We start from the raw sequence: 24,993 nt of genomic DNA, 5'->3' as shown, positions 1-24,993 counted from the left end.
GAGGGCATCAGGTTTCCCAGGAAAACCCTGGGTCTTTTCCGAGCTCTATGACTCTCAAGCCCCTAGGCAAGGGACATTTTTTCCCTACTTGTGGGAACTCCTAAAACCCCTGAGGCAGAATCTCCCAGCCTGAAGTGAGAAGCAGCCCTGAAGTGATTATCTAGTGCTATAAGGGCACAAAAACGTTCACGGTATCGCCAGCCCAAGCATTCCAAACCCTTGAGCTGGGCCCCAACTAAATCATGAGATTGGCTTCCAAATAATGAAATCTTCAAAAAACATTCATCTGGGGGACTCTTCATTTGCCTTCTGGTGTCTGAGCTGCTAGGGTGCACTCAATTCACGTTCTCCAGGTTCTCTTTGCAACCATGAAGGAATAAAATTTGCTAACAAATAAAATACAATAAAGAGCAGAGATTCTCAAATAAATCACTTGACTCCAGCAGTGGGTGCTTTAAGAAAAGCACCATATATCATAAGATAATAAAGAGCCCTACCTCTTATTAACATCTTCAATCAGTAGCTCTCAAAGCACTTTAAAAAGAGGTCTGCTCATTCCCTCTGAAACACCAGTCATTGGCCATTGTCGGAAGACCAGATACTGGGCTAGATGGACCTTTGGTCTGACCCAGTGTGGCCGTGTTTATGTTACAGCTGTTCAGTCTCCTTGATACCTGTGATGTCATAATCCCGCTCAGTTCTCCAGTCTTCCTTGGAGTCTGGATGGAAAGACAGGGTAGATGTCACCTAGTGAGCAGGGCCTGTAAGAGCAACCGGTGTTGAGGCAGAGAGGGGCTCCTGGGAGAGCAGAGTCAGGGCTCCGTTAAGGAGCCAGAGACAAGGGCCCGGCCTGAGTGTAACCCACCAAACTTTGATTATACCCGTACCCGTAATAATTCCATTGTATTGCAGGGACAGTGAGCAGGTTCAGTCTGTTCCGACAGCGGAACTCCCACCTGTGGAGAACACCACAAATATGCAAATTGGGACAGGTGCGGATGCCAGTACCCTGAGTAGCTCCGATTTGGAGGAAAGACACCACAGTGTAGTGAAGCTGCTCAGACTAAACAAAAACATTCTTCTGTTGATAAGACGATTATCTGTGGGTTAACTAAGTCGCCTCATAAATCGAAACATGCTCTTATCATTACCGCAATACAGCACATACCGGTCAAAGAAAAATAACAGAATCTAACATACAGATTTCTTCAGTACTGAAAGGTACACGGGCCACTAACCCTATGCATTGAAAGCATGCGCTGCTCATTTGGCATTTATGTCCTCACGCCCTCTTGAGCTGACCAAGCAGCAAGCACCCTGTTCTTTGAATAGGCTGGGATCCTTCTCCTGGCAGTTATCTGCTTGCTGCAGGTAGCCAAAGCAGGCCTGCGAACATCAGCCCTCAGGGCAGAGATCTTCAGCACCCTTCCGATATGGCTGTCTCTCTCTGGGGCTGGCTGAACTGGCAGAACAAGTTGGCACCCCCTTTTTTTAAAATTTGGGAGTGGAATTGGCCCTCCACCCTTGGAGATGCCCTACTGAGCATGTGTGACCCAAAGCAGCCCTCTAGTCACACCCTACATGCGATGGTAATAATCTTTGTACAAAATATGCCTTGTGAGGTACCCAATGTTTTCCCCAGGAATTGAAATTAGGGGAGGTGTTCGAATTTACAGGGCGGGGGTGTCAGGACCAATGAGATATATAAAACAGATATGAATAAAGTAAATGTTTTGTTACGATGATGCAAATTTAACATAAGGATAATGCAAGTTACACCAAAACATATAACACGTCTAGATTTCTAAAAACATATACATTTTTTTAAAATGTATTTAATTTAAATAGACTTTTGAAAAGTAAGCCATCATGGGATAAGAGGGAAGTCCTCTCAAGGATCAGGAACTGGTTAAAAGATGGAAAACAAAGGGTAGGAATAAATTATCGGTTTTCAGAATGTAGAGAGATAAATAGTGGTATCCCTGAGGGGTCGGTACTGGGACCATTACTGCTCAACATACTCATAAATGATCTGGAAAAATGTGTAAACAGTAAGGTGGTAAAATTTGTAGATGATACAAAACTATTCAAGGTAGTTAAGTCCCAGGCAGACTGGGAAGCGTCACAAAGGGATCTCAGAAAACTGGGTGACTGGGCAACAAAAGTGGCAGATGAAATTCAATGTTGATCAATGCAAAGTGATGCACATTGGAAAACAATCTCAACTATACATACAAAATGGTGGTGTCTAAATTAGAACTTGGAGTCATTGTGGATAGTTCTCTGAAAACATCCACTCAATGGGCAGCGGCAGTCAATGATTCCCAACATTGTGTTTGCTTTTTTAAAAAGAGCAGGAGTACTCGTGGCACCTTTGAGACTAACACATTGATTTGAGCATAAGCTTTTGTGGGCTCAAGCCCACTTCATCGGCTGTAGCCCACAAAAGCTTATGCTCAAATCAATTTGTTAGTCTCTAAGGTGCTACAAGTACTCCTGGTCTTTTTGCGGATACAGACTAACACGGCTGCTGCTCTGAAACCGTTGCTTTTTTAAGAAAGGGATAGATAATAAGACAGAAAATATAAAATTCATGGTACTTGTACACCTTGAATACAGTGAGGAGATCTGGTCACCCCATCCCAAAAAAGAGATATTGGAAATGGAAAAGGTACAGAGATGGGCAACTAAAATGATTAGGGGTATGAAACAGGTGGAGAAATTAAAATGACTGGGAATTGTCATCTTAGAAAAGAGAGGACTAAGGGTGGATATGATAGCGGTCTATAAAATCTTGGCTGGTGTGAAGGAAGTGAATAAGGAAATGTTATTTAATCCTTCACATAACACAAGAACTAGCCGTCACCCAATGAAATTAATAGGCAGCAGGTTTTAAAAAAACAAAAGGAAGTACTTCTTCACACAACATAAAGTTGAACCCGTGGAACTCTTTGCCAAGGGATGCTGTGAAGACCAAAACTATAACAGGATTAAAAAAAGAACTAGATCCATTCCTGGAGAATAGGTCCATCAGTGGCTATTAGCCAGGATGGGGAGGGATGCAACACCATGCTCTGAGTGTCCCTAGCCTGTTTGCCAGAAGCTGGGAATGGGCAACAGGGGATGGATCACTGAGGGGTCCTGACCTCCAGTTTGAGAACCCCTGGATTAATTTAATTTTAGCAGCCGGTGTCCATTCACATGCATGTGCTATTTTGAGCATTTCAATTTTGATAACATAGGCTCATCCCAGATTCTGGAACAAGCTCAAATGCTCAGTTCGTGGCGTATGTACATAAGCTATACTAAAGACAAACCCACAGTAACCGTCTCCAGTTTGTGAGGGACCACATGGAGTCAGTCTCTAGGAAACAGATAAATGCATGGAGATTTAGTCCATCAATGGCTATTAGCCAGGATGGGTAAGGAATGGTGTCCCTAGCCTCTGTTTCTCAGAGAGTGGAGATGGATGGCAGGAGCGAGATCACTTGATCATTACCTGATAGGTTCACTCCCTCTGGGGCACTTGGCATTGGCCATTGTCAGTAGACAGATACTGGGCAGGATGGCTTTTGGTTTGACCCAGTATGGCTGTTCTTATGTCCTAACCTAAATGAACCCAAAGTTATGGAGACAGATATGAGTCAAGGAAGCCAGCAGAGTATCAGAAACCTGGAAAAATCTCTGCTCAGGTGTTTGGTTACAAGCTGAGATGGTTCAAAAGTTTTGAATTTTTTTTTAAGCAGAATTTTTTAATTGTTTCTTTAAACAATCAAACACAGCAAGCAGCAAATATTTGGCCACACACTTCTGAAACCGCAAACCATGTTCAGGTTTTGGCAGACTAATTTCAGCTTTTCAATTAAAATTTTTTGAAGGAAAGCAGACATTGTCGGTGATTTTTTTCTGCTTTTTAAAAACCCTTAGTTTTCGATCCAGAAAAAGTTTTGATGGAAAATATTTGTCCAACCCATTTAATGAGCTTTAGTGCCTTTTAGCACTAGCTGATGCTGAGAACCAGTGATACCTTGTAAAGAAGTTTTCTCAAAACTGGGTTTGTGCCGAAATGCGGAAGGTTTATTTTTCCCAGGGGCGCCCGTGGGGGGGAGCGAGTGGGGCAATTTGCAGTGGGCCCCACAAGGGCCCCCAGGAGAATATAGTATTGCAATTTTTTTATAGAAGGGGCCCCCAAAATTTCTTTGCCCCGGCCCCCTGAATTCTCTGGGTGGCCCTGCCGCTCTCAGTGATTTCAGCTGAACTCTCGGTGGGGGAACCTCGCTGCTAGTGCAGTCTGGGCTGTCTTTTACACAAAAACACTGTCCCCACAGGAACACTGTCCCCACAGCAGGACTAAGCACATAGACCTGATTATCAGTGATTTCAGCTGCAGTGGTCACTTAACAGAACAAAAGACTATCTGTGGAGCCTAATCAGCTCTGTCTTTAAACAGTGGAGAGGGACAGGTCCCCACCCTCTCTTTTGATGCCCTCAATCAGCACAGGCTAATACAGTTCTACTGCCTTTTACTCATACAATAAGAAAAACAACATTTCATTCCCAACCCCACCCCCCGCATTCAAGTGATTTGTAACCCAACCCCAGCCAAAATCTATCACTTGGGCAACACAGCTCTGTTTGCTGGATACCTAGGTAGATTAGGTGTGAAGGTAAATACATTCTGGTCCTGAAGCCTTTTCCTGCAGCCTCCAGCTCATCATTAGTTGTCAGGGAGAGCTCATTGAGACTTTGCTTACAAATCATGATTTGAAATTATTAGGTTGGCCAACATCATGGAAATGAATGCACTGGCATTATCATAAAAAACAACAGCTGTATAAGGAAGCTAGTCTAGGTTCATACTTTTCACATCTATTATACTTTCAGAAACACGTATTTTATCATACACTGTATATGCTTTTAAAGTATGTATTAATGTTTCAATTTCAATTCAAATTTCCAAACAGTCACTAAATTGGCATGTTTCAGAGTAGGAGCCATGTTAGTCTGTATCCGCAAAAAGAACAGGAGTACTTGTGACACCTTAGAGACTAAGAAATGTATTTGAGCATAAGCTTTCATGGGCCCACTTCATCGGATGCATAGAATGGAACTTATAGTGCGGAGAGATATACACAAACAGAGAACATGAAAAGGTGGGAGATGCCCAAGCAACTCAAAGAAGTTAATTAATTAAGATGAGCTATTATCAGCAGGAGAAAAAAAACAAACTTTTGTAGTGATAATCAAGATAGCTCAATGGATCGTGTGGTGTGTCCTGGATGGAAGCTGGAGGCATGTAGGTAAGTATAGCGGTCAGTAGGTTTCCGATATAGGCTGGTGTTTATGTGACCATAGTTTATTAGCATAGTAGTGCCAAGGAAATGGACCGCTTGTGTGGATTGATCTAGGCTGAGGTTGATGGTGGGATGGAAATGGTTGAAATCATGGTGGAATTCCTCAAGGGCTTCTTTTCCATAGGTCCAGATGATGAAGATGTCATCAATGTAGCGCAAGGAGAGTAGGGGAGTAGAACTTTTTATAGAGAACCGGTTGTTAAGATTTTGGCAGCTCATCACTGCTCCTAGGCAAATGCTGTTAAAGAGATCTGTCCTAAACAAAGGAATGGGGGTTTATATAAGCAGCAAACAGGGTCATCAAGACAGCAGGGGAAGGAGATGGTAGTGAACCAAGCAATTTACATTTCAGCAAAGACAAGTGAGGGGAGGGTAGATCATATGTAATGTTGACAGACCCTGGTAGCTGGCAGGCAGGATCAAACCTGGGACTTCTGGAGTTTAGTGCATGATCTAAGAGCCAACTGGCTGGTTGCTAGAATTGTAGAGCAGACTCATTTAACTGTCTCTAAATGGTCTCGAGCCACTAGATAGCACAGAACCCTACACCCAGGAGGTGTGTGGGTTACATACTTCCCCTCGCTGAGAAAGCACGTCCTGAGCTCAGAGACTTCCCGGTTAAAATCCAAGACGAGCCCCCACTTGTAACATTGACAGACCCCTGTTGGTGGCGAGCGGGTTTGAACCTAGGGCCTCTGGAACTTACTGCATGAGTCTCTACCACATGAGCTAAAAGGCTGCAGCACAGATGCATTTTAGCTCTCTCTCATTAAGTGGTCTTGGTGCCACTAGAAGGGACAGGACACCACACCCAGGAGGTGTGTGGGTTACACACGGAGCCTTCACCAACAGACTTCAGGTCTCCTTCCTCACAGCTTGGATAAACTTTGCTTTGAGGGGATCCTTTAGAACAGTGGCTCTCAACCTTTTCAGTCTACTGTGCCCCTTTCAGGAGTCTGATTTGTCTTGTGTACCCCCAAGTTTCACCTCACTCAGAAACTACTAGTTTACAAAATCAGCTCTAAAATACAGATGTGTCACAGCACACTCTTACTGACAAATTGCTGACTTTCTCCTTTTGCCTGTATGAAATTTTAACCTGTACTTATTTCGCTAGTGCTTGTTATGTAGCATGCTGTAAAACTAGGCAAATATTGACAGGAGTTGTGGACCCCGTGCCCCTGGTTGACAACCACTGCTTTAGAAGAATCAGCTTCCAAGACTCAAGGGGCTAGAAAAGAAAGGGGCAGACAACCCCACATTCTTTCACCTAACAAAACAAAACCACCAGCACCTTTGGGCCCCTGGAAGAGGGCTTGAGCAAGGGGGAGCCAGGCACCACTTTGCTGGGAGACTGTGGTTGAGAGAAACCATCTTGAAGAAAGCCCGTGTGAAATAAGGCATACATTGATATTGGAGAGAGTAATTAATCATTGGAACAATTTACCAATGATTGTAGTGGATTCTCCATCACTGACAACTTTTAAATCAAGACTGGATGTTTGTCTAAAAGAGCTGCTCTAGGAATTATTTTGGGGAAGTTTTCTGGCCTGTGTGATACAGCAGCATTCCGGAAAAGGAAAGGAGAGCATTCACGCTAGCAATCAGATTTCTTGGAGTTCTGCTCATCCAATCAGGGAACAGAATGAAGTCATATGACCCGAGTGTCCAATCCACACACAGTGAGTTTTAACTAGCAAACTGATTCCTGAAGCAGAATTATTCATTGAACTCCCCCCGCGATTATTTTTGAAATAGGGATAAATTTGAGTGCCCTGGAAGCTTTTTAGGGAGAATTTGTGAAGAGGCAATGGGATGGGTTCACAGCTTAAATTATTCCCCACGAATTAGTTGCTTGGCTGTAAAGATAAGTGCTTCCATACCCCGCACATATCGGCAAGTACTGCCGACCCAATACATTCAAACAAGGCAGGCGTCCCGAATCATGAGATTTTAAAATTATCTGGGGGATTCTTTTGATTTGCCTTATACTTTTTGAACCATTAGGGGGGTCCCATTTTGAAGCATGACGGGCTAGACATTTACTATTTTTTAAATGAAAGTGGAGATTCTTGTGTGCTCGGGGATGGCCCCACTCCGGGGTACTCTCTCTGCACTGGCCGCTTCCCTACCCCTGATCAGCACATAAAGTTCAAACCAAATACAATTTATTGAACAGCAACTGTAAGGAAAACAAGGAAAAATGGAAAAGGGTTAAGGGGAACAAGGGACCCGCCCTGTGGGCTTGGGGGCACCACAACAAGCGTCTCTGGGATGTGAGGGCAGATCATAGACTGTTCCTCACACTCCCGGCTAGTCACACCATCAGTCTCATTGAAGCCCCAGGCCCCACTTTCATCTTGGAATCTGGGGTTAAACAGAATATTGACAAAACTAACAGAATCTAACATACAGATGTCTTCAGTACTGAAAGGTACACGGGCCACTAATCCTATGCATTGAAAGCATGCGCTGCTCATTTGGCATTTATGTCCTCACGCCTTCTTGAGCTGTCCAAGCAGCAAGCACCCTGTTCTTTGCATAGGCTGGGATCCTTCTCCTGGCAGTTATCTGCTTGCTGCAGGTAGCCAAAGCAGGCCTGCGAACATCAGCCCTCAGTCATACCCCAAGGAGAGTATCTTATCATCAGTCTCTGTGTCCCAGGACAACAAGCACTTGAGAACATCAGTCATATCCCAAGGAGAGTCTCTTATCATCAGTCTCTGTGTCCCAGGACAACAAGCACTTGTTCTCAGCCACTTTGGCCCATGCTTACAAGGCCCACTGGTTGCTAGGGAGATGGTGGAATTAGTGGGCCCCTTCTGTTAATGGGCATGCTGGCAGGGTGGGATTCAGTAGTATGGAAATCGGAAATAGTATGAGGGACCTACCATCAATCAAACCCTAACCCTTCTCCTTGGCCACTTAAACCCTGCCCCTTGACCCCTTAAGCCACGACCACCTGTCACTGGAAGTCCCACCCATGGGGAATATTACTTCTGGGGTCAAGGAGGACACATAACTGGAAGCAAAGGGTGTCATGTGACCCCTCTAAGAATTCCTCCCACAGCCCTCTACCAATCAGGAGGGGTTTCGCCCCCATAGGCCTACCTGGAGAGGGGATTTGACCAATCAGGGGTGTTCCGGGGCATGGTGACCCATCCGGAAGTGGTTCGTGTGACCCCTCTAAGAACTCCTCCACTGCCCTCTGCGAATCACGATGGGTTTCAGCCACACAGCACCGCCCTGAGAGCAGATTTGACCAATCGGTGGTGTTCCAGAGCGGGGTGACTTGCCCAGAAGAGAGTCGTGTGACCCCTCTAAGAACTCCTCCCAGCGCTCTCTGCCAACCAGAGCGCATCACCATCACCCCATAAGACCCAGCAATCGGAGCAGAAGAGGCCATCTTTTACCAAGGACGCGTGCTTTAGAAATCGTGGAAACATGGACTCCTTCACCATCCTGGTGAGAACTTCAGACTTTGTGTTAGCACCGAGGGCCTTTGGACTTGTGTGGAGAAAGCGCTACATGAGCGACAGTTCCGACGACGGCCCTTTGACTCAGCTGTTGATGGATACGCCAGAACCCGAAACCCAAATCCTCGTGGGGCACCCCGATGAGCATGAAGGCCTCTCATTGTCCGTCCCACTAGAGGCCTTTGAGAGCTGACAGCGGTAGCATCAGCTGTTTTTGCTCATGTCTGAGACACAGATCTGAAGAGGAAAATCCGGAAAAGGACAAAATGGAAGAATGGACCAGCTCAGACTCCCTTATGGTAGGGGTCGTGGTGTCCATTTTTACAGGGGTTTGTAAAACGGCATGTGAAACCAAGCGATTAATAACATTTATTTATTTAAATGTGTCAATATGAATGTGTCCCCTTTCATATTTGTGTTAGTAAAAGACGGTACCAGTAACAGTCATTTCTACACAGGCAGCTCTGTTAAAGAAAATATATTACACCCCCGGGGAAGTTGGGAGCTTCGGCGGGGTGAACCCTCTTTCTCAAGTGGCCAGAAAGCATAGCAAAACTTTACATAGAAGACAGGCTTTCAGACAGGGACACTTACACTTTACACATTTCCACCCCACCATCAATCTCAGCCTGGACCATTCCACACAAGAGATCCACTTCCTAGACACCACAGCACTCATAAAGGATGGCCACATAAACACCACCCTACTGATCGCTATACTTACCTACATGCCTCCAGCTTTCATCCAGACCACACCACTCGATCCATTGTCTACAGCCCAGGTCTATGAAACAATCCCATTTGCTCCAAGCCCTCAGATAGAGACAAACACCTACAAGATCTCCATCAACCATTCTTACAACTACAGTACCCACCTGCTGAAGTGAAGAAACAGACTGACAGAGCCAGAAGAGTACACAGGAGTCACCTAATACAGGACAGGCCCAACAAAGAAAGTAACAGAACGCCACTAGCCATCACCTTCAGCCCCCAACCAGCGGCGTATTATCGCCTAGGCCAACAAGGCTTAGGCCTAGGGCGGCAAATTTGCTCACGCCCCCTCCCCAACTCTGCCCCTTCCTCAAATCCCTGGCCCGCCTCCTCTCCCAGGCGCGCCACGCTAAAGTGCTGGGAGAGAGGGAGAAGTGAGTAGCGGAACACTCAGAGGAGGCGGAGCAGAGGTGAGCTGGACCCACGGGTGCGGGGAGTAACCTGGGGGGGTCCGGGAACCGCTCCCCATCCCAGCTCATCTACGCTCCACCGCCACCAACCCCCGAGCGTGCCACAAGTCCCCTTCTCCCCACCCCCTCCCAGTCTTGCCGCGGGGGAGCAGAGGTGAGCTGGTGCACGGGGTGGGGAGGGGGCACGGCAATTTTTTGAGGGCCTAGGGGTGGCAAATTTGTTAATCCGCCACTGCCTCCAACTAAAACCTCTCCAGTGCATCATCAAGGATCTACAACCTATCCTGAAGGATGATCCATCACTCTCACAGATCTTGGGAGACAGGTCTGTCCTCGCCTACAGACAGCCCCCAATCCCACAGCAACATCAGCCACGCCACCAGGCACATCTACCAATGTGATAGATGCCATCATGTGCCAGCAATGCCCCTCTGCCATGTACTTTGGCCAAAGCGGACAGTCTCTATGTAAAAGAATAAATGGACACTAATCAGACATCAAGAATTATAACATTCAAAAACCAGTCGGAGAACAATTCAATCTCCCTGGCCACTTGATTACAGACCTAAAAGTCACAATATTACAACAACAAAACTTCAAAAACAGATTCCAACAAGAGACTGCTGAATTGGAATTGATTTGCAAATTGGACACCATTAAATTAGGCTTGAATAAAGACTGGGAGTGGATGGGCCATTACATAAAGTAAAACTCTTTCCCCGGGCTTATTTTTTCCCCCACTACAGTTCCTCACATCTTCTTGTCAATGGCCCTGGAAATGGGCCATTTTCATTACCACTACAAACAGTTCTTTTTCTCCCCTGCTGATAATAGCTCACCTTAACTGATCACTCTTCTTAGAGGGTGTATAGTAACACCCATTGTTTCTTGTTCTCTGTGTATATCTATATCTTCCTACTGTATTTTCCACTGCATGCATCCGATGAAGTGGGCTGTAGCCCATGAAAGCTTATGCTCAAATAAATTTGTTAGTCTCTAAGGTGCCACAAGTACTCCTGTTCTTTTTTCACTTTACACAAACCGGCTCAAATGCATTTTAAAAGAAACAAGACCATTGGTTCATATGTGGATGTGCAATGGCAGGCAAATTTGGTGGATATGCACCAGTTCTCCAAATGCAACAGCGGTTTTAAGTACATCTTAACAGTGATAGACATTCTATCCAAATATGCCTGGGCCTTAGGTCAAAAACACAAGACGAGTGGTGAGGTATCCAAGGCCTTTCAAGCTATTTTCAGCAAAGGTCACGTGCCTCTTCCTTTGAGAAATGCGACCACGTGAGACTATCTAAAACCAAAGGAGCTTTTGAAAAAGGTTATGAAAAGACATTTACCGATGAGATATTCCTTGGGCATGCCTAGCCTTGCTCAAAACAGGTTTCAACAAGCACAGACATGTATTTTGTGATAATTTTCACAGCCATGTTACCCAATAAAGCACCCCAGGTAAGGGGTTTAAAGACAATTGATGTTTGGTGTTTGTTTGTTTTTTAAAAAAAAAGACCAATTCAGAAAAAAGTACACAGATTATTATTTTTTAATTGAAATAATCGCTCATGAGGTCCCCTAAATAATCCCCCCTGAGGGGGATTCCACTCACCCTCCCTTTTCACAAATATCACCAAGTCAGTGTCGTGGTACAGGAACCACTCTTGCAACCTCTCAAGGAGGTTGTATAGTTCTAAGCGGGCATAAGCGGTGGTGAAACAGGCTATGAAGACGTTGGTATTGCCAGAGACAGAGTACCGGTCTTTTGCGTGCTTCCAAGACACACACACGGTTTCAGCGTCAATAAACTCACAGGATGAAACCTTGTAATTGGGGGAAACAGGTACTGAAAGAGTGGAGAAATTGGAGAGGGTCCAAAGAAGAGCCATAAGAATGATTAAAGGTCTTGAGAACATGACCTATGAAGGAAGGCTGAAAGAACTGGGTTTGTTTAGTTTGGAAAAGAGAAGACTGAGAGGGGACATGATAGCAGTTTTCAGGTATCTAAAAGGGTGTCAAAAGGAGGAGGGAGAAAACTTGTTCATCTTCACCTCTAAGGATAGAACAAGAAGCAATGAGCATAAACGGCAGCAAGGGAGGTTTAGACTGGACATTAGGAAAAAGTTCCTAACTGTCAGGGTGGTTAAACACTGGAATAGATTGCCAAGGGAAATGGTGGAATCTCCATCTCTGGAGATATTTAAGAGCAGGTTAGATAAATGTCTATCAGGGCTGGTCTAGACAGTATTTGGTCCTGCCATGAGGGCAGGGGACTGGACTCGATGACCTCTCGAGGTCCCTTCCAACCCTAGAATCTATGAATCTATAAATCTATAAAATCATAAAAGGAAAAAGATACAGATGAGAGCTAGAATTGGTTAAACGGAATCAATTACATACAATAATGGCAAAGTTCTTGGTTCAGGCTTGTAGCAGTGATAGAATAAACTGCAGGTTTAAATTAAGTCTCTGGAGTACATCCCCAGCTGGGACGGGTCATCAGTTCTTTGTTCAGAGCTTCAGATACTAGTAAAGTCCCTTCAGAGGTAAGAAGCAGGATTGAAGACAAGCTGGAGATGAGGCATCAGCCTTTTATAGTCTTTTCCAGGTGTAAGAATACCTCTTTGTCCTTACTGTGGAAAATTACAAGCAAAATGGAGTCTGGAGTCACATGGGCAAGTTCCTGCATACTTTGCTGACTTACAAGGTATCTGCCTTCTCTCAATGGGTCAATTGTGTAGCTGATGGTCCTTAATGGGCCATCAAGCAGGCTAGGCAGAGCTAACACCAACTCGTCTGGGATGTCACCCAGAAGCATAGAATAAGTTTGAGATACAGACATGATAAAGCCAATATTCATAACTTCAACTACAAAATGACACATTCATACAGACAGCATAATCATAACCAGCAACCCATAACCTGGTCTTAGACCCCTTATATGACCCCCTTTACAAAAGATTTGGTGCCACTACAGGACCTTGGTTGCAATCATATTCTATACGGTCCCAGTTCAAGTCAAGAATGTGACACAGGCATCTTCCGGTTTGGTCATTTTCTTTAAAACACGGCCAGGGTCTGCACTAAATTGCACAGCATTTATCAAGGTCACCCCTTACGCTAAATGTTCTTGGGTAGGCACAGACATTGCGTAGCATAACCTATGGCAAGAACAGTGTTTAATAAGCTTTCCAAACAGAACTCAGCACACAGGCGCCGGAGCTTGAAGTTTAGATCTACTGAAGTCCAAGTCACACAGTCATGGTGCTGTTGTGCTGGTGCATCTATGACACAGCCCTCACAATCTTCAAAAAGCTTTTCCCTAAGGCACTGATGAAGGACAGCATAAACAGCAACACGTACAATAGTCCGCATGACTTTTTTACGCTCACGACGTGGCCTTGGCTCAGTTAGTTCCATGCCAAGCCGCCTAAACTCCTCATAGCCGTCATCCTTGGAGTCCTCTTCAACAATTTGTACCGGCATTGAGCAAAAACAAGGAGAGCCCGGTTCATCTTCGCTGCTTGATGCAATGCTGTCCAGGGCCTCTGGGTCCTCTAGAAAGGCATCGTCAAGCTGTGGAGAGATTTTCAGAAAAGAAACAGTGTAAGCTCCCACTCCTTGTTTTTAAATATACACAACCCACCCCACCCCCCGGTTCCTAACCCCATTACACCCCATCATCAACAGTCACTTCTTAATCATTCATTTACCTGAGCAATGTCTTTTCCGTTCACCTTGTCCTCCGATGACTCCCCTGAGCTGCGTTCACCTTCCACCTCTAGGGGGGCGGACAATGAGAGGCCATCACACTCATCGGTGTGCCTCACGAGAGTTTGGGTTTTGGGTTCCAGCGTATCCATCAAGGGCTGAGTCAAAGGGCCCTCGTGGGAACTGTCGCTCATGTAGCGCTTTCTCCACACAAGTCCAAAGGCCCTCGGTGCTAACACAAAGTCTGAAGTTCTCACCAGGGGTGGTGAAGGAGTCCATGCTTCCACGATTTCTAAAGCACGCGTCCTTGGTAAAAGATGGCCTCTTCTGCCCTGGTGCTGGGACTTATGGGGTGATAGTGTTGCGCTCTGATTGGCAGAGGGCGCTGGGAGGAGTTCTTAGAAGGGTCACACGACCCTCATCTGGACAGGTCACCCCGTCCCGGAACACCACCGATTGGTCAAATCTGATCTCAGGGTGGTCCTACGCGGCCGAAACCCATCGCGATTGGTAGAGTGCAGTGGGGGGAGTTCTTAGAGGGGTCACACGAACCACATCTGGATGGATCACCCCACCCTGGAACACCCCTGATTGGTCAAATCCCCTCTCCGGGTCGGCCTATGAGGGCGAATCCTCTCCTGATTGGCAGAGGGAAGTGGGAGGAGTTCTTAGAGGGGTCACATGACATACTTTGCTTCCGGTCGTGTGTCCTCCTTGACCCTGGAAGTAATACCCTGTGGGTGGGACTTCTGGTGATAGGTGGGCGGGGTTTAAGGGGTAAGGGGCGAGCTTTTAGGGGTCAAAGGGCCGGTTTGGGTTTGATTGACGGTACGGCCCTAATAGTACTACTGGACACACTTAGAGGCCCTTGCCTTCCAAAAGGGTGGCTTTGTAAATTTAGTATCAGCTCATCTTGAAGGAAGGATTGATTCTTGAACCGCATGAAGTAAAGTAATAAATCCAGTGAGCTAGCCACACCCTCAGTCTCATCAAAGCTCCCAGGCCCCCCTTCATCTTGGAATCTCGGTTTAAATGTCATACCCCAAGGAGAGTCACTTATACATCAGTCTCTGTGTCCCAGGACAAGAAGCCATTCTTCTCAGCCACTTTAGCCCATGCTTACCGGGCCCACTGGATGATAGGGAGAGGTAGGAATTTGTGGGCCCCTGCTGTTAGTGGGCATGCTGGCAGGGTGGGATTCAGTAGTATGGAAACCGGACACCCTTGGAGGCCCTTGCCTTCCAAAAGGGTGGCTTTGTAAATTTAGTGTCAGGTGTTCTGGAACGAGGGTCCTTGGACATTGGGGACTTCACTTTGTGTTGCAGCTTGCTGAAGGTTTGCTTCAGGCACATTAACATCTTTTGGAGAACTTTGCTCCTTGAAGGGGATGGTGTCCTAGCTCTGGAGGCCTTTGGTGACTTTGAGGGAGAACCGTCAGGACTCTCACTTGCTTTCTCCCCAGCTTGCGAAAGCCCTGTTGTACTCGTTGCAACGGACACCATCTTTGGTTGCTTGCGGGGAGCCCTTTTCCCCTTTCCATCCCGCCTCTTGCTCTTGTCTGCTGGAAGGAGCCACAGCACTGGCATCTTATTGTGGTTGGATGATGCTGAGGAGTCTCCTGGAGTCCATCGCTGTGGAATTCCATGGGATCTTCCCGGCAAGTCAGCACCTGCAGAGCCAGCTGGTCTCTTCCGTCGATGCTTACCACACTTCTCGCAGACTCTGATTGGTGGCTGGTCCCTGGAGAGCTTTGAATTCACAGTTCCATTGAACCCACGTGAATGCATGATGTCTCGAACACCATGCAGCTCAGCAGATGTCTCCTTTGCAGTTTTCTCACCCTTCCTCTTTCCTGGATATGCCTTGCGGCACTGCTGGCAAACTGAGACCTGGCCCGCCAAGGGGCGGGAGCTGCTCAACATTTCCGTCAGCTGCTTGATCTGCAGGTCGTGTGCAGCCTGCCCAGCAATGAGAGAGTCAAGGGTGGATCTTGTTAGCTGCTCAGAGCCTGGTGCCTCTGGGGCAACCTGGTGCCATTGGGTCCTGGGAAGATCTGCCCTGCCCTCACCTGCTTGTGCCCCTGGCCGCAGGCAGGAGCCTTCTCCCAAGAGAACCTTCCTCTCCATGTGCAGCTCCAGCTTCTCTTCAGTCCCTTTGGTGCCGCTCACATTGGTAAGGGGCTTTCTCAACTCGCTCCTATAAATCTGGAGTGTCGCTGCGAGTGTCTTCTCTGCTATTGCGGTTCCTGGAGGTGGCGATGTCAGACCCACCCCTGCTGGCAGAGTGCAGCGCTGTGGGTTAGTCTGCTTTCCTGCCACACCATCATTCCTGCCCGTCTCCATGGTGGTATCTTCCACTGGCGTTGGAGGACGTGTGGAAGAAGAGGAGCTTGTGCTTCGCCTCCCCATCTGCAAGAAATCGGTCTCCATCTCACTGAACTCCACACGGGCTCCCCTGGCTGGGACGGTGTGAGGCAGCTTTGCCAGGGGCTCTGGGTCCAGGGTGAGCAGCCCCCTCTGCATGACCGGATGCTGACGCCTTATGTGGAGTTCGACGGGGTGGTCAGGCTGTTGTCCCATCGTTGGGAATGCCGCTGTCCTGTGCTTGCCTGGCTCCTTACGGGGGTGGAGTGGCCCAGGCAGGGCAGTCTCTCTCCGGAGGGGAGCATCCCTGTGCGACTCTCGCACCATCTTAGGAAAGGCCTTCGTTTGGATCTGCCAGCATTTCTGAGCCACGTGATCCTGCAGCTTGACCCCCGCTGTGGGCACAAACCTGGCCAGGATGGCATCAGGGGATGCCATGATCCTATGGGCCTTTTGGGGAAGGGGTCCCCAGGGGCAGACACATGGCTCCTGGATCTCCTGTGCACGCTGAGGGCTGGTGTTGGATCTGAGGGGCTCCGGGACCTTTGCTGGAAATCCACATTTGGGCGGATCAGGGTCTACTTCCAATAGATGATTGGTGTCTCGCTTACCCAGCAATGGCTTCCCCGGGATGGGGGTTTGTGGAGCCCCAAGTCGCCTCTGCAGATGCTTCTGCCAGATGTTGAAGTCTGAGCTATGGACTGAAGTCTGGTCCAGACCCATGGTCTGCTCTCCCCGGTCTCGTCTGCCGTGGGCAGGAGGCCTGGAGAGAGGCTGGTCTTGGATGGGATGGGTGGATCCTTCCCAGCTCGCGAAGGGCATGATCTCCCCTGTGTGGCAGAGGGGCTCCGACTGAATGATGGAGGCTTCTCTCAGGGAAAAGGAGCTTTGACTCCAGAGGGCAGAGTTGGTGGATTCCCTAGAGGAGTAGGAGAACTGGCTCGTGGCAGATGTCGACACACTCGGCCTGTGGGAGAGAGCAGACAGGGACAGATGGGACATGGCCCTGCTGAGCAAAGGCAGGGCTTGGGCACAGCTTTCCAACAGTAGTGCAATGGGGCAGTGCCTAGGCATGCATTGCACACCACACCCTGACACAAGGACCTCAACTGGGTAACGAAAGACTGAGAGGGGGAGCCGGCACTCATTTTATCCTGAACGATAACCCCTTCGTCACACGCACATGTGCAGCACGTAGCACAATGGGGCCTTGAGCCTGATTGGGGATCTAGTGCTATTTTAACAGAAAGATTAGCTAACAACAATTGCTTTGGGTGAGGAAGATGTGAGCATGTGTAACTCTCGGCAGAGGAGGTTGTGAAGGCCAAGGATACTGGTCTAGATCAGGGGTCTCAAACATGCGGCCCGCGGGCCGCATGCGGCCCGCGGAGCTCTTCCCTGCGGCCCGCGGAGCTCCCCAGGGGAGCTCCGCAGGGGCCCCCAAGAGAAAAGCGGAGGCTCCCGCCTCCGCCCCTCTCCTGGAGCCTCGGCGCATAGAGCGCCGAGTCTCCGTCCGAGCGCCTGAGCCCCGCCCCGATCCGAGCCGCGTGGGGAGGGGGCGGGGCTGGGAGCTCTGGGCTGAGCGCTGCGCTCGGCGTGGAGCTCCCAGCCCCGCCCCCTCACCACGCGGCTCTGAGCGGGACCGCCGGAGACGCGCTCGGGTAAGGGGGGGGGAAAGCGGGACCCGCCGGGGCCGGGCCGGGGGAAGGGAAGCGGGACCCGCCGGGGCCGGGCTGGGGGGGGGGGAAGGGAAGCGCTCAGGGCTGGGGCAGAGGATTAGGGTGCGGGGGGATGAGGGGTTCATGATGTGGGGGCGCTCAGGGCTGGGGCAGAGGATTAGGGTGTGGGGGGATGAGGGCTCTGGCTGGGGCTGAGGATTAGGGTGCAGGGTCCTAGTGCCTGCCCTCCGCCAGTACTGGCAAGGCAGGCTTCCCTTACCCTGAGCCTCTCCAACCCCAAACCCTCAGCCCCAGCCAGAGCCCTCATTCCCCCCGCACCCTAATCCTCAGCCCCAGCCCTGAGCACCCCCACATCATGAACCCCTTATCCCCCTGCACCCTAATCCTCAGCCCCAGCCAGAGCCCTCATCCCCCTGCACCCTAATCCTCAGCCCCAGCCAGAGCCCTCATCCCCCCACACCCTAATCCTCTGCCCCAGCCCTGAGCGCCCCCACATCATGAACCCCTCATCCACAGCCCTCACCCCACACTCCAAACCTCTTCCCTAGCCCTGAGCCCCCTCGCATCATGAACCCCTCATCCACAGCCCTCACCCCACAGCCCAACCCTCTTCCCTAGCCCTGAGCCCCCTCGCATCATGAACCCCTCATCCACAGCCCTCACCCCACAGCCCAACCCTCTTCCCTAGCCCTGAGCCCCCTCGCATCATGAACCCCTCATCCACAGCCCTCACCCCACAGCCCAACCCTCTTCCCTAGCCCTGAGCCCCCTCCTGCATCATGTACCCCTCGCCCTCAGCCCCACAGCCCTCACCCCTGCACTCCCTCCTATCCCCAAACTCCGTCCCAAAGCCTGCACCCCCACCCCCTGCCGCAGCCTGGAGCCTGCATCGAGCACAGAGCCTGCATCCAGACCCCCTCCCCCACCCAAACTCCCTCCCAGAGCCTTAGGCAGTAAATCTAAGTGCGTGTTTTGTCCTTTGAGTGAGGTGCATTACTGAGTGTATATATTTATTAAAACTGCGCGCGCTTAGGGGAGGAGGTGGAGAAGAGACAGGGCAGGGGCGGGGCCTCATGGAAGGGGTGGATTGGGGGTGGGGCCAGGGGCAGCAAGGGGGCGTGTCAGTGATGCGGCCCTCGGGCCAATGCACTAGTCCTCATGCGGCCCTCGGGGTCATTTGAGTTTGAGACCCCTGGTCTAGATGAACCTTTGGTCTGACCCAGTCTGGCTGTTCTTATGTTCTTACATTCTAACCCACTGGAAAACTGTCCTCTTCTAATGGCTGACACTAGAGGCTAACAACCTACTATTGCTCCCAGTTAATGGAGTTTCTCTGGTGGTGGAGGACTGTGCTATGGCCCTAAAAGTCCTGGGTTTGAACCCAGCTGATGACTCATGATTGGGGTGTATCACGTGGTGTCCCACTCACTGCTTGTCTGGAGCCTACTCTGGGGATTAGCTCTCGAGGCCAATGCCCCTTCCAATTGTCGCATGTGGTCACATCATCTCTCTGTCATTCCGGGAACTGCAGTGTCCCCTTCTTGGCTAGGCCACTCAGCGTTTCCCCCTCTTCCAGGGTACAGTCCTTCAATTGCCTGTCACTCCCACAGTGACCCAGACAGACCTCCTGTTCAACGCCCCGCCGGTCTGGGCCGTGCCCTCGGTGGCTGGTAGGGAAACCTGGGCCCACACTTCACACCGGGCTCCAGGCCAGGGACCCTCAACCCAGCAGTTCTGGGCTTTCCTCTCCCAGCCTGGACTGCTTCCTACTACTCCTGGTTCCCCTCCTTGCTCTGGGTGCACCTGCTCCAAACACTCCCCCCTCTTCCCAGGGAGGGGCTGCCCTTTCCCAGCCGCGGCCCCTGTCTCTTGCCAGCTTCCTGGCTTTATAGGCCCTGCCGAGCTGAGCCTGCTTGGAATCCATTCCCTGCTCCCTGGCTCTTCCTCCAGGTGCACCCTGTGGAGTTCATGGGCCTGCCTGGCCACCTGAGCCCCTTCCAGTCCTAGGTGGGGTGGACACCCCCTCACAGCGTGTCATTGGATTGCTTTTTCTTTCAGACACAGCACGGGCAGGTTCGAGACAGTCGCCTGCTGGCAGATATTGCCGTACAGAAGGATTTGATCCTACTCACAACCCCAACTTGTAGTCTCTGCATTTAATTTCTGATAATCCCTCACCTCACTTTCACTGGTATCTCACCTGTTATTTTAGGATGCTGGTGTGTCTGGTTTTCCCTGCTCCCTCCTCTCTACATTCATTATCCCCTCCCACCCAGCCCCCAGTCTGGTGCCCCCCGCTCAGTTGCCTTACGGTATCAGAACTGCATCCAGGTGTCTGGCCACGTCCTGTTGCCTCCTCTCAAGAAGCCAGAGGCTCTGAGCCAAGGGGAGCTTCTCCAGGGGCACAGGGCAGCTGTGGAACAGAGAGCAGATAGCTGAGTGCAGGCCCTGCCCTCAGGCCCTCTTTTACCTAGAGGGGCGGCATCGAAAGGCTCCCTGTCCCCTTCTCCACTGAGGCAGCCTCCTCCCCTGCAATACCCGGGCCTTGGATGTTCTGGGTTGGGGTTAGCTGGATTGTTAGGTGATCCTGTCTAGTGCTGAGGAGGTGAGTGTCTATCCTGCTGGCTGCATGAGTCATGTCCCTTCCACAGAAGCTAATCAACATATAGGATAACAGCCTACTCTAGCTACCAACTATGCAGCTACTTCTTTAGCACTAAGGGGTGCTTTATGCTGTAGAGCTGAAGGTCCAGGGTTCAGATCCTACTTGGAACCTATGCTGGGGGACTGGAGGAGGGGCCATTACCCAAGTGCTGCTGGATCCCCTACTCACCGTACCAGAAAGACCAGCCTTCCTCCTGACCTCTCCACCTCACCTCCCCGGGGTGCACGGGGCTGCTCCCAGAAAACATTTTCTCCCACTCTTGGGAGGAGAGGATGGTCCAGTCCAGTCGACACAATCTACCCCTCCCCGCCACTGCCCCGGGTTAAATGAGCCGTATGACGCTTGGAGAAGGGAATGACCCACTGTACGAGGCGTGGGGGTGGATTAGAGATGGCAACTTCTGCAGGGTGGGAACGAATTGCAGGAGTCTAAAGGAGAAGAGTTGCCTGCGTGGTACATAGGTCGGGGCAGGGGAGGGATTACTCAGGCTACTGCCCCTCGGTGGGGATGAATTGCATGGCGCTAAAGGAGGCGACTGACCCACTGCAGATTTATGGAGAGGGGCATTGCTTACCACGTCTCTAGGGATGCACCAGCCTCCTCCACCTCTTGCGCACAGCAACCAAAAGCTGCCAGAAGTGAGACATAAAGGAGACATTGAGCTGCTTGGGCACCCTCTGCTTCTTAGCAGCCTATTGCTCCAGATTTCAGAGGCAGCCTGTGAACGGAGCCCCAGCCAGTGCCTCTGCATGACTCTGGGCACGACTGTGCCTTCGCAGGAAGAGGGGAGGCAGGTGGGGGAATAGACCCTATTTCTTTGCTTTGCATGGGGCCTGAGTCTGCCACCGCAGCTGTGGGGTCAGGGGCTGCTTACCTTTCGGTTTCTTTTTTGTCTTTCTGGGCCTCCTCTTCCTCGGAGAAGCCTGCCACACACAGAGAAAGCAGCAAGGTTAGAAGAGAACTCCTCAATAAACCTGGGAGAACAATGAGCCAGAGATGATTGCCATGTGGGGCCAGAGGGAAGTTTTTCCTTCTGGGAGAATATTGCACTCTGAGGCATCATGGGTAGGCATTGTGCTTTCCTATGATGCAGCCAATATAGGGCACAAAGCACAAACCATAACAGGGGTCACTGGAACACTCCAGGGGTTGGAGAAACAGGGATTGCTGGTACCAGGAGCCTGCAGAGTTTATAAGCATTGAAGGAGAGAGCCTGCAAAGTTCTCTCTCCTGCAGAGATGATCAAACTCTGCAGGTTTTAGGATTGCAGAGTATGCAACTAACCCCAGATACCATGCACGGAATTCAGACCGTGGGGGAGAAATCCCACATCTGGACAACAGTGTTTCCTGGATACATATTTAGGGAATGCATGATATCGGGGTTTTCTCTGCAGCCATTTGGGATGGCCATGCTACTCCTGAGTGATGAAGTCTTGAATGGCTTATGCAAATCCTCCCAAACAAGTGTGATATAACCCCTAGATCATCCTTAAACGGCAGCTGTTTTACACCAAAAAACAACAACAACAGTTTGGCATGAGCTCAGTCCACTTGCCTGAGAGCTGCAAAGTTTCTTGAAAGTAAACTGCACTGCTTGCAGCTTAACTATCCAGGTATTCCCTTCCCAGGCTAGATCTTTCTCTCCTGGGCTCGGCCCCTTCCCTCCTCCCCCACAGTTTAGTTCCTTTAGTTCTCCAGATGTTTTCAGCAGGCTTCCTTATGGGGCAGGGAGGTGGTGGAAAGAACCTAGATTAACTCACTTCCAAGCCTTCAATAGGATTTGGCTATGACAGGAATCCTTTGTCTCCCAGTTTGACACTCCACCCCCCCCTGCACCTCCATCCTAGTGGAAAAATACCACCAGTCCAAAATGATGTCCATCTGAGGGAACTGGGATTGTTTAGTCTGCCGAAGAGAAGAATGAGGGGGGATTTGATAGCTGCTTTCAAGTCCCTGATAGGAGGATCCCAAGAGGATGGATCTAGACTTTTCTCAGTGGTAGCAGAGGACAGAAGAAGGAGTAATGGTCTCAAGTTGCAGTGGGGAAGGTTTAGGTTGAATATTAGGAGCAACTTTTTCACTAGGAGGGTGGTAAGGCACTGGAATGGGTTCCCTAGGGAGGTGGTGGAATCTCCTTCCTTAGAGGTTTTTAAGGGCAGGCTTGACAAAGCCCTGGCTGGGATGATTTAGTTGGGGATTGGTCCTGCTTTGAGCAGGGGCTCGGACTAGATACCTCCTGAGGTCCCTTCCAACCCTGATATTCTATGGATTCTATAATTCTATGAGGTGACATGATCACATGACCCTGCAGTGTCAAAGCAGCATCCCAGGAAACTTCTCAGGAAGGAGGAAGATTAGCATCTTCCATGTCCTATTGTCCTTCCTAATGGCCCATCCAGGCTGATTGCCTACTATTTGGGGGCATTCCCCTGGTGCAAGCACTTTTGTAATTGATACAGAGCCCATATTCCTAACTTCAGATACAGAAATGATACATCCATCCAAATAGGATAATCCCATTCAGTAAATCAGAACCTTTCCAAGGATAACTCACATGACCCATCTTGCATAAAACATACCTTAGTTATGCCATATCCCTAGAACAATATCTCTATGAAGAATATGGGGCATAATGTCACAGGGGTGAAGAAGCATGTGGACAAGGGCGATCCGGTGGATAGAGTGTACCTGAACTTTCAGAAAGCCTTTAACAAGATCCCTCATCAAAGGTTCTTAAGCAAAGTAAGTTGTCATGGGATAAGGGGGAAGGTCTTCACATGGACCACTAACTGGTTTAAAGATAGGAAACCAAAGGTAGGAATAAATGGTGAGTTTATGAAGAGAGATAAATAGCAAGGTCCCCCAAGGATCTGTACTGGGACCAGAGTTGTTCAACATCTTCATAAATGATCTGGAAAAGGGGGGAAACAGTGAAGTGGCCAGATTTGCAGATGATACAAAGCTAAAGATCGTTAAATCCAAAGCTGAATAGGCCCTCCTTGTTCCCACATGTGTAACTCTGTGTCGGGCTGTGTGAAAATGCATGTTGTTTGAATGGGCCCCATTTGCCAAACAAACTCTCCAGAACGCTCTGCATGACCATTCTGCCAATCTTTGTGTCATCAGCACATTTTTATCAGCAGCAATTTTGTATTTACTTCCAAGTCATTGAAAAATATTGAATAGCATCAGACCTAGTACTGATCCCTGCAGAGCCCCATTAGAAACACCAACATTCAATGAGCCCTTTGACAACTGCTTTTTGAGATCTGTCAGTTAGCCATTAGCCTGTTCTCAATCCCTTTAACCTGTGCTCCATTGATATTGTATAGTGCTAATTTTTAATCCAAATGTCCTGCGGTTCTTGGATGCCTAAACAGGGGAATCTCAAGTTGGAGGAGAGAGGTTATTTTACCTCTGTATTTGGCACTGGTGCAACCACTGCTGCAATCCTGTGTCCAGTTCTGGTGTCTAACATTCAGGAAGGATGTTGATAATTTACAGAGGGTTCAGAGAAGAGCCATAAGAATGATTAAAGGATTAGAAAACATGCCTTATAGTGATAGAGTTTAGGAGCTCAGTCAATGTCGCTTAAAGAGGTTAAGGGTGGTTTGAGGAAAGGTCTATAAACACCTACATGGGGAAGAAATCATTACAAATGGGCTCTTCAATCTAGCAGAGAAAGGTCTCACATGGTCCAATGGCTGGAAGTTGAAACTAGACACATTCAGACTGGACAGAAGGTGTCCATTTTTAACAGTGAGAGGAATTAACCAGTGGAACAATTTACCAAGTTCACGGTGGACTGATTCTCCATCACTGGCAATTTTTTAAATCAAGATTGGACATTTTAATTCAAGGCATGCCCTAGGCATGATTGTGGGGAAGTTCTTTGGCCTGTGCTAGACAGGAGGGTCAGACTAGAAGATCACAATGGGCCCATCTTGCCTTGGAATGTGTGAAGCACAGCACCTTCCAAAAGTCTAAGTTTGTCACATCTATGTTTGACATGGCCCATTTTCCATAAAACATTGTTAACCTGCTTTGAATATATTCCCGTCCTTTAATTCTTTATTGATTGAATCCTATATCAGTTTGTCCATTATTTCAGGCTAAATGGCCTATAAGAAGCCAGGCCAACCCCCCGTAGCTTTTTGAATATTGACAAAACATTAGCACACTTCCAGCCTTCTGGAATTCCCTCAGGAATCCTACATTGGTTAAAAAATTAATGTCCGTGGGCCAATAACCTCCTGAGCCAGCTCTTTGAGGACTTTTGGGTGGAGATGATCCGATCCTGCTGATTGAAAACTACTTCTGTTTGGTTCCTGCATTCAGCTGGCATCAATCCAGCCTTTCCATCTCTCAAGGAGCCTCACTTACCTCAGATCTGGCAAGCCTGATCACAGCATAATACAGAAGAAAGAGCAGCAGGATCCTTAGGCAGGAGGCAGAGTTGAGAAAGAGGAGGAGTGATCTCATTTCGCCGGGCTCAGGCACTAAGAATCAGAGATACACTCAAAGCAGCACCAAGTACCCAGGCTACACCTGAGG

General features: G+C 49.1%; 2 protein-coding genes across 2 annotated transcripts; both read right to left on the bottom strand.

The window, feature by feature from the left end:
• Positions 1 to 648: 648 nt before the first annotated feature.
• On the bottom strand, positions 649 to 14,015 carry LOC123365071. Its single transcript, XM_045007701.1, has 4 exons — positions 13,733 to 14,015; positions 13,406 to 13,595; positions 11,632 to 11,865; positions 649 to 719 (listed from the first exon to the last, which is right to left on the bottom strand). The coding sequence occupies exons 1-4, from the start codon at positions 13,922 to 13,924 to the stop codon at positions 649 to 651; spliced, it is 687 nt and encodes a 228-aa protein (XP_044863636.1). The 5' UTR covers positions 13,925 to 14,015.
• On the bottom strand, positions 14,010 to 24,993 carry LOC123364493. Its single transcript, XM_045006680.1, has 5 exons — positions 24,823 to 24,993; positions 21,312 to 21,360; positions 21,012 to 21,066; positions 20,084 to 20,185; positions 14,010 to 17,060 (listed from the first exon to the last, which is right to left on the bottom strand). Exons 1-5 carry the CDS (start codon positions 24,919 to 24,921, stop codon positions 14,930 to 14,932), a joined length of 2,436 nt encoding a protein of 811 aa, XP_044862615.1. The 5' UTR covers positions 24,922 to 24,993; the 3' UTR covers positions 14,010 to 14,929.

Source organism: Mauremys mutica, chromosome 2, assembly GCF_020497125.1.
Source record: "Mauremys mutica isolate MM-2020 ecotype Southern chromosome 2, ASM2049712v1, whole genome shotgun sequence".
Classification (NCBI taxonomy): Eukaryota; Metazoa; Chordata; order Testudines; family Geoemydidae; genus Mauremys; species Mauremys mutica.
The sequence above is the reverse complement of the archived record's forward strand: the minus strand, read 5'-3'. Positions and strand labels throughout refer to the sequence as shown.